The 13,355-nt window shown below is 50.7% G+C and overlaps 6 protein-coding genes across 8 annotated transcripts in view; 2 read left to right on the forward strand and 4 right to left on the reverse strand.

The window, feature by feature from the left end:
• The window catches only part of LOC116816556 (uncharacterized), a 568,924-nt gene that overhangs the window by 464,889 nt on the left and 90,680 nt on the right, over nucleotides 1–13,355 (reverse strand). The window contains 1 exon segment of the mRNA XM_075070356.1: nucleotides 1,843–1,925. Coding sequence (XP_074926457.1) covers nucleotides 1,843–1,925 — 83 coding nt within the window.
• Nucleotides 1–13,355, forward strand: part of LOC116836048 (uncharacterized) — a 616,551-nt gene that overhangs the window by 372,304 nt on the left and 230,892 nt on the right. The window lies entirely within an intron of this gene.
• Nucleotides 1–13,355, reverse strand: part of LOC116818371 (uncharacterized) — a 316,403-nt gene that overhangs the window by 287,903 nt on the left and 15,145 nt on the right. The gene's annotated exons all lie outside the window — the stretch shown is intronic.
• Nucleotides 1–13,355, forward strand: part of LOC142047422 (uncharacterized) — a 423,729-nt gene that overhangs the window by 250,952 nt on the left and 159,422 nt on the right. The gene's annotated exons all lie outside the window — the stretch shown is intronic.
• The window catches only part of LOC142047430 (uncharacterized), a 259,927-nt gene that overhangs the window by 200,009 nt on the left and 46,563 nt on the right, over nucleotides 1–13,355 (reverse strand). The gene's annotated exons all lie outside the window — the stretch shown is intronic.
• The window catches only part of LOC116832388 (uncharacterized), an 8,989-nt gene continuing 7,312 nt past the window's right edge, over nucleotides 11,679–13,355 (reverse strand). The window contains exon 5 of the mRNA XM_075070655.1: nucleotides 11,679–11,786. Within this exon, the coding sequence (XP_074926756.1) occupies nucleotides 11,679–11,786 (108 nt within the window). The remainder of the gene's footprint in view (nucleotides 11,787–13,355) is intronic.

Consider the following 13,355-nt stretch of genomic DNA (forward strand, 5'->3'; position numbering starts at 1 on the left):
AATGCGAATGCAACTTGAAACACCTGACCATTGGTGCTTGACATATGGCCCATAAAACTAAGACGAATGACGTGAATGAGACTATAGCTCCCCGTCGTAGAGATGTCAGCGTGTCTCACACTCTAAGGATACATTCAGGCAGCCTACAATGCATCTCAACAGGGCACTCAGGGCATGTGACCGGCACCTACATGGAATCATCAAGTGCCTTATGAACTTCATTTTTGGCTACCTGTATAATTTCCCAACATAACTGACTGGAACTTGTGTTAGAATCAAAGGGTTCCTGCCATAGTGAAACAAGGCACATAAGATGGGGTGTGACATCATCTCTTGGCCTCATTCCCCACACAAGAGAACTCCTGCAAATACCGGGTAGGAACAAAGACTGAACTGGGGGAAGTGTGGTCCAGGGTAAAGGGATTTCTAGCTTGACGTATGGAAACCGGTGGATCTGCATTGTATATCAGTCAGGAAGATGAGAAACTGCTAAATTTCAGAATCATCGCATCTGTATGTTAGTGACTTTGGTTTGTGAGTTTTGGGTTATTGCAAAGTAATCTGCTTTATCTGTTTGCTAACAAGCTCGACTGGCCTTTGTGGAAAAAGTGGGCTGTTGTCTTTGCCTCTCTCCTTGAGTGGCTTAGGTACGCATCTCAGGTAGCTTTTATCGGCCTCGAGGCACCCACTCTGTCGTGTTGGTGGCATAATAAGGCCCTGAAGACCGCTGGGTGCGGATCCCCAGCCGAAAGCAGTGTGAGAGGGCCGCACATCCACTCTGAGGGTTACAAGGTCTACAGTGGTCCCAGAACTCCCAGACTACATCCCCGGGTGACTAACGCCCACCACACCTAGAGTATCACGAAGTCTAGCCACGGTTCGTTGTCACATCCTGTCCCTCCCTTTCTCACCTAACGATTTCCTGCCTCCAATCCACCTCGACAGCCTCTCCCACCAGTGGTGAGCTCCAGCCGGGTCGCATGAACCAGTTGTTAAATTTAGAAGCCTTTTTAGAACCGGTTGCTCGAGGACAACTGGTTCTAAAAAAGCTTTTAAATTTAACAAAGGCTCGGGCAGCTGTTCACCCGGCCCCCAGCTCCAGCTCACCTCCCGCTCTCCTCTGAACGCTCCACCCTCCTTCTCCTCCCCCTCCCCTGCTTCTCGCGAATCAAATGTTCGCGGGAAGCCTGAAACAAGCAGCAGACAGGTAAGCTGGGCCGGGGGGCGGGAAATGGTGCGCGGGGCTCAGTCCGGCTCCACCTGAGTGGCTCCCCCTGGCCCCCGCCGAGCGCCCCAGCTGGGTCCTGGCCAAGCACCCCTGGCTCAGGCTGGTCCCGACCGAGCGGTTCCGACCCGGTCCAGCTCAGGCCCTGCAGCACTGGTCCTGGCCGAGCGGCTCCAGTCCGGCTCGGGGAGTCGGGTCCTGCGGCGCCAGTCACGGTCCCGGCACACTGGCCCCAGGCAGTGTGGTAAGAGGGCAGGGAGGGGGTGTTCGGTGGGTTGTGGGGAGGGTGGATAGGGGTTGAGGCGGTCAGAGAGCAGGAAACAAGGGGATTGAATGGGGGCAACGGTCCCAGGGGGCAGTCAGGAAGGAGCAGGGGTTGGATGAGGTGGTGGGGGGAAGTCAGGGGACAGAGAATAGGGGAAGATGGGTCGGGGTCCCCGGGGGGGCGTGTCAAGGAGCATGGGGGGTTGGATGGGGCATGACCCCCTTGTCAGGTGAGGAGGAGAGAACCTGTTGTTAATATTTTGGCAGCTCATCACTGGCTCCCACCCTCCTATACATTTACTCTTCTCTCCCTCCAAGCAGAACCCACCACCAGCTCCCTGAGAATCCCTTACCTGAGCCAGCTCCATGGCAGCCATTTCCTTCCCCCTGGGAGGATGGGACGATCTGGAGCAAAACATGGACATTAATCTGTAGCCTGCCAGGGGGAGAAGGGCAATGTGAGAGAATTCAGACAGGGTTTCTCTCCTTTCCACATGTCGATTCCCCTCAGCATTTTCCCTGCTAATGGACATTCTAAGTTCTGCCACAGTGGGAAGCACAGAGTGACCTTATCCCAGTACAGGCCTAGCCCCCTCCTACCAGGGTGTAACCCTCTGACACATGGTGAAACTCTCCCAGCAGCAGAGTCTCTCTGTTACACTTATCAAGTTTGCGGGCGATACCAAGCTGGGAGGGGTTGCAAGGAAGTACTTGGAGATAGAAGTGAATCCAAAATCATCTGACAAATGAGAAAGGTTGAAGTAAATAGGTGAAATTCATATAAGGACAATGCAAGTACAACCGCGTAGGAAAGGAAATCTACAAAGGGAATAAATGCTAGGAAGAGAGTGCTGTGGAAAGGGATCTGGGACATGATGGATCACAAGCAGAACTATGAGTGAACAGAGTAAGCTTTTTGCCAACAGTTAAGTATAATTCTGGAGATTATTTAGCAGAGTATTGAAAGCAAGCACGAAGAGAAGTAATTTTCCACTCTACCACGCACGGATTAGGTCAACGGAGTAGTGTGTCCCAGTCTGGGGGGAGAACTTCAGGAAAGAGTGTGGAAAACGGAGAAGTCCAGAGAAGAGCAACAAAATGATTAAAGGTCCAAAAAACATGGCTACTGAGGGAAATTGAAAAAAACGGTTTGTTTAGTCGGGAGAAGCTAGAGGGGACACGATACAGTTTCAAGACAAAGGTTGTTACTATAGAGCCAGAGAAAATTGGTTCTTCGTACCTCTGAGATAGGACAGAGGAAACATATGATTTAAATGACACAAGTGGCGGTTAGGATGAGATTAGGGAAAAAAGCTCCCTGAACATAGAGTGGTTTAAGCACTGGATAATGGTTAGTGGAGGGTGTGAATCCCATCACATGGGCTATAATGAGCAGGCTGGACACAACACCTGCAGGGATGTGTCTAGTAATACTGAGGCCTGCTGATGAGGGACGGCCTAGAATGACCGAGGTCCCTTCCAGTTCTAGTAATCATGAACCAAGGCAGAGAAAGCAAATAAAGGAATCACTCTGGGGATCTCCTGTCACTGTTCCCCAAGGCAGCTCCTCTCAGGTTTACAAAGCTGTGTGATGCTCAAGCCTTTACACAGTCTCGCTGGCAGTGCCCCTTTCATGCTGGCCTAAGGATACTTACGGGAAGCGTGACCCGATGCGGGACTCTGAGACTGGGTCTTCTGCTCACACTTGTTCTTTCTTGTGGCTCCCAGGTAGTCAAATGCTAGATACCCTGACTACAGACGGTGAACAAGATATAGAACCTCAGAGCTGCCACATGCATCTAGACCAATGGTGCCATGCTATCAGGGAATGCAGGTGCTTCAGAGGGAATGAACAGAACAGGTACCATCAATGATCCACCCCACACCCGACATTCCACTTCTGTGCAAACAGAAGGCTAAGACACAATCCCTCGCCATATCTCCTGTGCACTGGCAGAGGAGTGTAGTCGTGCAAATGCCCATAATCCTCATTGAACAGGGCAATGCATAGCTGGAATCAGATCTGACTCACATGTGTAGTGTTAAGGATATAAGAAGGTGTTTAACCTTATTGAAATTGTTGAGTGCTAGCTGGTTAATACTCTGACTAGTTGCATGTGAGCACCTGGTGCACTGCTAAATCATCAGCACAGAGGAGAGACTTTATAGGTGAAAGTGCTGTACTGCATCGAATGCATACAGCCCACCGGTGAGGAAAGTTCATAGCACCAGATAGAACTATACGGGATGTTAAAGATGACAAAAGACTTCGTTGTGTCCTTGAACTCCATACTGATTTGAAGCATCAGAGCACAATGGTCCAGGAGGGGAATGAAGAAACCCGCATACAGAAGGAATTGAATTTCTTGTCTCTGCTGGACGCGGGCAAATTCTAAGCATATAGCAAGAGATCTCCAGCGTTAGCGTGGTTAGTCTAAGGAAGATATAGGACGTTGCTTATTAATAGAGAAGGCTACTTACTCCTTCTTGAAATTTAAGACTTAATTGTCTGCATCTATAGGATACCAGATTTAACTTGTAAACAGACCTCTCTATTCTTTAAATATCTTGAATATCAGGTATTAAGACTAAGGCTACAGTATTCGTCTGTGTGAGAATCTAAATTAATTGCCTCATGTAAGTGACTGGTCCTATTGGGACAGTCAAGGCTTGACAAATGCCTGAGCTGGATGATTAGCTTGATGGATGTCCCGCTTGCAGCGGGGGTTGGATCGCAATATCCACTCAGAGGTTCTTCCACCCTGATATTAACATTATGACTGGAGCAACCTGAACATTGCTGGTGATTCGTGGGGTATAGCAGTGGATTCTCAGCTCAGGGGTACCTGGCCCGTGAGGCACAGAGGTCAGGGCGGGGGCCAATGAAGGCGCCAGCTATAGAACTCATGAGCCAGCCCAGGGCAGAATGCTTAAGCTCCGCACCATGGGGCTGAATCCGGCGCCTGACCCACCCTTGGGGCTGAAGCCAACTAAGCAATGTAGATTTGTGTGGGCCCCTGTGGCATGGTCACCCAAGAGAGCGGAGAAAGTGCCCTGAGGACGTCACAGAAGTTGAGTCCTGACAACACTACTGGCTAAAGGCTCTGCACCATCAGGAAGGGCTAGCACGAGGGGAAGACATGGCAACTGATGGTTGGAAGAAGTGAAGAGTTGGTAATGGAGGGAAAGAAGCGTCTGGGACGCTAGATAACCTGGGGCTGGGATCTCCAATAGGGCACTTGCCCTTCCTGGCCTTTCCAACCCTCTTGGGGAAGAATGACCCCTGTCCCCACACGCCAAGGCAGCCGGATCCAGGACCTCGCAAGTTGCAATCACTAACTCTCGTTTGGGGATAGCCGGGGCAACAATTACACAGATGATCAAGCTGGGGGGGGGTGCGGGGCAGAGGAAAGGTGCTGGAGCAGCCGGGACGGGGGGCTGGGAGGGAGGTGTGCAGGCAAGGAGGATTCCCTCCGTGCCTCTGGGCTCCTTCTCGGTGCAGTGGTAGCCATGCTCAGGTAGGAGATATTGGGGGGTTTGCTGGTGGTTCCGCTGAGGGAGGAGGCCGAAATACGGAAGAGTGCAATGCTGGGGAGTAGGGCTGGGAGGGTGCAGGAATACAGCGCGCTGGGAAAGGAGGGGGACAGAGTGAGACAACCTGCTGGACTGTATTAAAGTGGGTAGATCTAGAACAAACTTGGATGTTGGGGAGAATTCGCTATTTGGGAAACGTGAACTAGAGAAACCAACCCCTGGGCAGGCTGGGAAAAACTGACGCGATATCCAGGTGAACCCTCAGCGCTGTGCCAGGGCTGTGTGACATGGAAAAGGGGCACACTCCAGGGAGGTGTAGTGGAATGATGGCCGGCCCTCACATCCAGCGCTGGCGTTGGGAGGGTGTTGGGTTCTACCGATGGGCTGTATAGCCTCTGCCTAGTAGGTGTGTGATGGATCTGCAGGCAGAGACAAGGTCCTCTTGGTCTCTTGTCAGCCGTGGGTCCCATGGTGGTCTCAGCATGGGGGCAGGATTGCGAACCGTATTCTTCCTAAAAAAGGGCGTCCCGGAGACAAAGTCCATCAACCTCTGTCTACCCGAAGTGGGCCAATGAACAGTGCCCGAAGGGAGTGAAAGCTAAACAGACAACGACAGTGATCTTCTCCTGCATACCATCTCATCCTCTGATGAGAGAGCTAGGGATACTATTCTTATCTTCGCCACCATTCTTTACCTTACCCTTCTGGCTACCTTGTCCCTGGCTAACAGCCTTTCTGGACTTAGCCACCTGGAATTTATCCAGTTCCCTTTTACACATTGTTATAGCCTTCACAACTTCTCAGGAAGGAGTTCCACAAGTTGACTGTGCGCTGTGTGGAAGAAGAATTTCTTTTTATTGTTTAAAACCTGCTGCCTATTAATTTCATTTGGTGACCTAGTTCTTGTATTGGGAATAAGTAAATAACTTTTCTTATCCATTTCTCCACATCACTCATGATTAAATAAACGGTTATCATATCCCCTTTAGTCTCCTCTTTTCCAGCTGAAGAGGCCTAGCCTCTTTAATCTTTCCTCGTATGGGACCCTCTCCAAACCCCTAATCATTTAGTTGCCCTTTTCTGAACCTTTTTCTGTACTAGAATATCTTTTTGAGGGAGGAGACCACATCTGTACACAGTATTCGCGATGTGGGCGTACCATGGATTTATATAAGGGCAATAATATGTTTCTCTGTCTTATTCTCTAGCCCTTTTAATGATTCCTAATATCCTGTTTGCCTTTTTTGAGCGCTTCTGCACACTGCGTGGAACATTCAGAGAACTGTCCACGATGACGCCAAGATTCTTTTTCCTGACTTGTTGTAGCTAAATTAGCCCCCATCGTATTGTAGTATAGTTGGGGTTATTTTTCCCAATGTTCATTATTTTACATTTATCCACATTACATTTCATTGCCATTTTGTTGCCTTTCATCTAGTTTTGTGAGATCTTTTGAAGTTCTTCACAATCTGCTTCGGTCTAAATATCTTGAGTAGATTAGTATCTCGGAGCTTCCATTTGATTGGCTGCTTTCCCCCATGAATAGTGGGGTTGTGAGTGGGGCAGCAGGTGCTGAGTGTTGGACTCTTCGCTCTTCAGGGGCTGGTGACCTTCGAGGAGGTGGCTGTGTATTTCAGCAGGGAAGAGGGGGGCTCTGCTGGACCCCACTCGAGAGCCCTTTACAGAGACGTCATGCAGGAGAACTATGAGAATGTGACCTTGCGGGTAAGGATTCCCGTCCCTTCTGCCCCTTCAGTCCCTCCCAACACCTGCCCTCCTCTGCCCTAAGCCCTGCACTGTGCCCTTTCACCCCAACCCTTCCCTCCCTCATGTGCCCTAATCCCAGGACTGTGCCCCCTTCACTCATACCCCTGCGCTTCCTCCTGCACCCTGTCCCCTGCGTGGTGCATACCCCCTTCACACCGCAAACCCTGCCCTTCCTAAGCCCCAACCCTGCCACTGTGCCCCTTTGCCCTACCCTTGCATCCTCTGCACCAAGTGGGGAACTGACCTAGATGCACAAAGCAGCTGCCATTGCGCTCGCTCCCCATGGACTGGGACTCCACTCCCAGCAGCCCTGGGGGCTGGGAGGGGAGCAAGGACGACGTCAGGGCTTCCTGAACCCAGGTCCTTTCCCTGCAGACTGTGTAAGGGGAGGGCAGGAGAGCAGGTGGGAAGTGACCTGGATGCAGGGAGCCCTGGTGTGTGTGTTGCGGGGAGGATATGAAGAGAGTGTGTGTATGTTGATGGGAGTGTGTGAAGGACGTGTGTGTGGAGCAGGGCGGAGGAGGGCCCCTCTGCTCTGGAGCAGTCACCTGGTCTGACGGCTGGTCTCCATCGCCCCCTGCAGCTCAGGTCTCTCCAACTCCCACGCAGCTGCTTATCTGTCTCCCTGTGCCGCTTTCATCAGCCCAGCGAGCCTCTCGGCAGCAGGTCAGATGGGAATCCAAACCTGTGCCTGGCATCCCCTTGGGTGGGGCACCATATGCCCACCCTAAGGCGTCTGGGTGTGGAGCAGAATTGATCCCCTCCACAATCCCTATGGAGATGAGTTTGGGGATTCAGTCCCTGATTTTATTTTCTGTCTCTCCAGCACTTACTTGGGTTTGCTCTCCTCTGCCTCCACCCCTTCGAGATTTCTCCTCTCTTCTAGCAGGTGATGGGGTGTGAGGGAAGCGAGGAGCAGAATCCTCACAGGAGGCATGCTGAGCTGCCGAAGCGCATGAGGAATTACTGCGAAGATCCAAAGGGAGCGTGTCCATCCCCCGTAATCAGGGAACAGCTGATGAAGGTTGCCACAGACCAGAGAGAGAGCAGGAAACCCCTAGAGGAGAGAGTGGATGAAACCATTAATTGTCAGAGAACTCACAGGGACTCAAGGAAACTAGTCCCGAGAAAATCCTCACGGAAAGCGAGAGAATACATGTAGTGAGTGTGGGAAAAATTCAATCCGTTCAGTCCTTATTCGACATGAGATAATCCACACGAAAGAGAGACCCTATGAATGCTGTAAGTGTGGGAAAGCTTCAATCGTACCTCTGCCCTTAGTAGGCATCGCAAATACACAGAGGAGAGAGATTATGATGCTGTGAGTGCGGGAAAAGTTCACTCAGAGATATACCCTTAACTTCATCAGAGAATCCACACGGGAGAGCGACCTACAAATGCTGCAACTGTGGCTGAGCTTCACTCAGAGATCAGCCCTTATCTCTCATCAGACAATGCACTCGGGAGAGCGACCTTACGAATGCTGCGAGTGTGGGAAAAGCTTCTCTCGGAGCTCAAACCTACTATACCATCGGATCCACACAGGCGAGAGACCTATGAATGCATGAGTGTGGGAAACGTTTCACTCAGTTCTCCTCCCTTACCTCTATCAGACAATCGCCACAGGAGAGCGCCACCTATGAGTGTTGTGAGTGTAGGAAAAGCTTCTCTGGAGCTCAAACCTTACTATGCATAGAGGGTCCACACAGGAAGAGACCCTATGAATCAGTGAGTGCGGGAAACGTCACTCACTCTCTCCCTTATCTCTCACCAGAGAGTCCACACGGGGAGAGACCTATGAAGCAGTGAGTGCGGGAAAAGCTCTCTCGAAACTCAACCCTTATTACACATTCAGAATCCACACCGGGCAGAGACCCTATGTGCTGCGAGTGGGGAAAAGCTTCACTCATAGCTAAGGCCTTTCTAAACACAGAGAATCCGTAAAGGAGATAAACTACATAAAAACTTCTCTAGAGCTGTCAGAAGATGTTTTCTTTAATTCTTTTGGCAGTTCCAGGTAGTGAGTGTTAAGGCTGTTTGCATCTTTTGCACATTGAGGTCTTTCAGCTCCCACATGAGTTGCCCATTTTGAAGCTCGCCCATCTTTCGGTGGATCCTGTGATCCTTTCTATCAACTCCTTGTCCTGCGAGTCACGGGAGCGTGTGTCCTTCTACCAAGAATGTCTGTAACCCCAGGTGGGGTGATGGGAGGTGTCTTCAACGAGCTACGTTGAGATAAAATCTACCTGGGTCTCATCACTGTGTTGCCATGGAGTTAAGCTGGCTTGAGTCCACTTTCTGGATGTAAAAAGACAGCTATTCTTGAGTAGAAATGGGCCATGGATAGTGGGTGGGGTTATCATGCACATTCCTCTTGATCTGACTTAACCACCGTCACACTTCCACGTCTAAACAAACCTGGAGATTCACATTTATACTCCTCCTCCAGTGCAAAGTTATTGTTAGAGACGTCAAGTTCTCTCTGAGGCAGATTGTCTTATCCAGTTGTTCTACACGTTACCCTGGATGTGCAGACAGCAGTATTTTGTTGACTTTTTTCTCATCGAAATATATTTAATAGGATGAAGAGCTGGAGCAGTGTCAGGGAAATAAGGGTCATTTCAGGCTCTGTGACACTGAAGGAGATGGGGTGACTCAGAGATCCATCTTCCCCAGAGGAGACGCCACCCCCAGACTCCAACTCACCTTTGAATCCCAGCAGCACCTCCTGCAGCATGGCACTTTTCAGAGAGAAATCGCTGAGTCTCTTCTCCAGCTCCGCAAATGAAGGCTCTGGCTTCTGAAACGTCCCGTTCTCCCTGCTGGGGAAAGGAGGGGTGAGAAATAGGCCTGATCCCCTGAGCCCAGCAACCCCAAACTTCACAAAACCTGGATCTGAGCTTTGTAGCCTGAGAGAGTCAATGTCAGGGTGAGTCACCTCAGCCCTGTGCTCCCCAGACAGATGGAAAGTGGGGAGACACTAGAGCAAGGAATGGAGACATTGTTCAGGAGCTTTCTCAGGGACGCTCTGTGGGGGGCAGAGTCACCCCCTACGCTGGTTTACTGCAGTGACAAGGGGCACCGGCACGGGGATTACGTGGAAAGAGAGGAGACATAGACCAAAGAGTAGGCAGGTCCTACATGTGACAGTGGCCACAGACAGAGCCCAGGGCTCCAGCAGGGAATGAACGTGGGCCCTTTAATGCCAGAACCCCTGAACCCTTCAGCTGAAGCAGTAACCCTGGGGCATCCAGCTCATTGGGCAGAGAGGGCCAGATTGCCCTGTCCGTTACGGCCAATGGCCCAGGGCATCAGGATTCTGGTTAGGATTCTGTGCCCTGCTCCATTCACACCAGAACACCCACTGCTCTCCATGGGACACCCACGTACAAAGAACAAGGGGGGAATCTGCCCTTTGGATGGGAAATAAAAATTTACTTCTTAGTATTTTGCCAAGTCTTTGTCTGTCACACTCAGTGTCACTCAGGAGGAAAACAGCCCCCTCCTGGACACCCCGTAGGGCCCTGCTGGTTCTTCCCTGTGTTTCCCTTCCTTTCCCACCCTCCTTTCTCCATTTCTTTCTCGCTTCCTTGTCCTCGTGTCTCTCCTCTGTTCTTCCCTCCCTACAGCAACCCCCTATTCCCACCGCACAAAGGCTTCACTCCCGCCCCCTCCCCATTCCATCTGCTCGAGTGATCAGCCAGGAAACACTCCTGCCATTTCACTTGACACCCCCATGACATTAACAGGGGACAAGAGAGTTCATGCTCTCAGAGCTACGGCTTCAGGCTGCTGGCAGCCCCAGCAAGGCAACACTGTCTCCGTTTACACTGGGGAGGTGCTGAGGGCCAGCAATTCACTTTAACAAATGCCAAAGCTGAGATTCTGCACCCTCGGAATAGGTGACATGGCCACATCAGTCCAGGAGACAGGCCTGGTCTGTCCCATCGGCCCTGGCTCTAGCAGCCCTGCTGTGACCTCATGAGCGATCAGACAGTAACCGGCTTCTCCTACCTGAGTCAGCCACTAGGGGAGACAGAATCACACGCTCAAGGGCAGGGGGCAGCTTCCTATTCAGTGCAGTTATCAAACCTAGCGGCCCATGAGAGGGAGTGAAATGGAGCCAGGACTTACCTGCCCCAGTGCTCCCAGCACCCCTAAAGAGGGAGAGAAAGAGGAGGCCGTCAGGGGGAGTGTCCCTGGGTGGGGAGCCTCCTGCTCTGCAGGGGTCACTACTGAAGCCTCGGGCAGTAGGGAATTTCAGGTTTACATTCCAGAGCAGCTGCCCCCCCCCCAGGGACTTTCCCTACGCAGCCCAGCAATCCCTGCGGGCAGTCACCACTGCGAATCTTCTCCCAGGCACTTTACAGGCAGAAGATATTTCTCTGCATTGAGAATCAAATTCCTTCCTCAGTGCTGAGAGACCCAGAAGGCCCCTGGCCCCACTAAACCCATTAACCTGCCGTGAGGGGGCTTAGGCCTGGCTCGGGATCTCAGCATGTGGGGGAGGGGATTTCACCCTCCAAGTGCAGATGCAGACAGACATTTCCAGGAGAGAAGGTCTTGGGGCTGCAGCATCCAGGACTCCCAGGACCCATCCCTGGCGCGCTGCCAGACTCACTGTGTGACCTGGGCCTCTGCTTCCTCTGCCTCACTTTCCCCATTTGTCCAGAGCGATAATGCCCCTGACCCCACTCTGTAAAGTGCTTTGGGGTCCAGGGCTCAGAAGTGCCTATAGAACACTGCGTATGATCCCTGCAATGACAGCCTGACCTGCAGGGTTGGCTCAGCGGCTGCTGCCCCTTCTCTCCTCCCCTCTCGCTGAGCAGGGAAATCTCCCAGGACAGGCTGCAGATGCCCTCATCCCTTCTCTGGACAATGGCTCTCTCTAGCTCCTTCCAGTCGGGACAGCAGCCCACTGCTCCTGCTCCTCCAGAAACCCTCGCAGCTCCTTCCACTCCCAGACAATCTTCTGCCTCTCGGCTTCTGTCTGTTTCTGCAACAAGGAGAGGGCGGCAGTCAGTAACAGGGGAACATAGAACATAAGATGGCCAGACTGGGTCAGACCAAAGGCCCATCTAGCCCGGTATCCTGTCTTCTGACAGTGGCCAATGCCAGGTGCCCCAGAGGGAATGAACACAACAGGGAAACATCAAGTGATCCATCCTCTGTCGCCCATTCCCAGCTTCTGGCAAACAGAAGCTAGAGACACCATCCCTGTCCATCCTGGCTAATAGCCACTGATGGACCTGTCCTCCATGCACTTCTCTAGTTCTTTTTTGAACCCTGTTAAGTGACTTGGCCTTCACAACATCCTTGGGCAAGGGGTTCCACACGTTGACTGTGTGTTGTGTGAAGAAATACTTTCTTTTGTTTGTTTTAACCCTGCTGCCTATTCATTTCACTGGGTGACCCCTAGTTCTTGTGTTATGAGGAGGAAATAACACTTCCTTATTTACTTTCACCACACAAGTCATGATTTTATAGACCTCTACCATATCCCCCCCTTAGTCGTCTCTTCTCCAAGCTGAACAGTCTCAGGCTTTGTCTACTCTGGCACTTCTCTCCTGCCAACAAACAGCAGCTACACCGTGCGCCTGTCAGCAGCACGGCTGTAGTGGCACAGTCGTGTTGCTAAAAGCTGCTGAGTGTAGCCATAGCCTCAGTCTTATTAATCTCGCCTCACACGGAAGCTGTTTCATATCCTTCATCGTTTTTGCTGATCTTCTCTGAACCTTTTCCAATTCCAATGTATCGTTTTGAGATGAGGCAACCAGATCTGCATGCAGTATTCAAGATGTGGACATACCATGGATTTATATAGCGGCAATATGATATTTTCTGTTTTATTGTCTATCCCTTTCCTAATGATTCCCAATTTTCCGTTTGCTTTTTGGACTGCTGCTGCAGATTCAGTGGATGTTTCCACAGAACTATCCACAGTGACTCCAAAATCTCTCTCTTGAGTGGTAACAGCTAATTTAGACCCTGTTAGGCCTAACTGAAAATATAGCATAAAGCCAGTTATGCCAACCTGACTGAAGTCAGGCTAGCAGAGGTCTCTGGGCAATCTTTGAGTGAAAAAGTACTGAAGAAGCAGTATGTTGCTCAAAAGGTTAGGAAATAATAAAATAAGAAAGAAATGGGATTCCTGGCATAATAATACTTCTGCTGTTCTGAAAACAGTTCATTTAAAAAACTGATAAGGAGCCAGGCGTCCAGACTCCCAGACTTCTGTGAATTACTCCCTGTTTCTGTTCTGTGCCTATTCCTAACTCCCCGACATTCCTGCTCATTAGTAATTGTTAAGGCATTATTACTCACATAGATCAATTAGTCTTAACAAAAAAACCCCATATAATAGAAGTTTTGGTTTCTAGTAATTAGTAGAAGGGGTGGGTTGTTTAAATAAATAATCAGTAACGTGACAGAACTGTCTATAAAACCTTATGTTAGATGTAAAAATGCAAGCTGGTTCTCTTTAAAAATGACCTTGCCGTGTGCACTCTTCAATAAAAACCTTTTGTTCAAACTTTGTGGGTGTTGCCTGTCACTCTCGCGGTCA

This window comes from Chelonoidis abingdonii, chromosome 11, assembly GCF_003597395.2.
Source record: "Chelonoidis abingdonii isolate Lonesome George chromosome 11, CheloAbing_2.0, whole genome shotgun sequence".
Taxonomy (NCBI): Eukaryota; Metazoa; Chordata; order Testudines; family Testudinidae; genus Chelonoidis; species Chelonoidis abingdonii.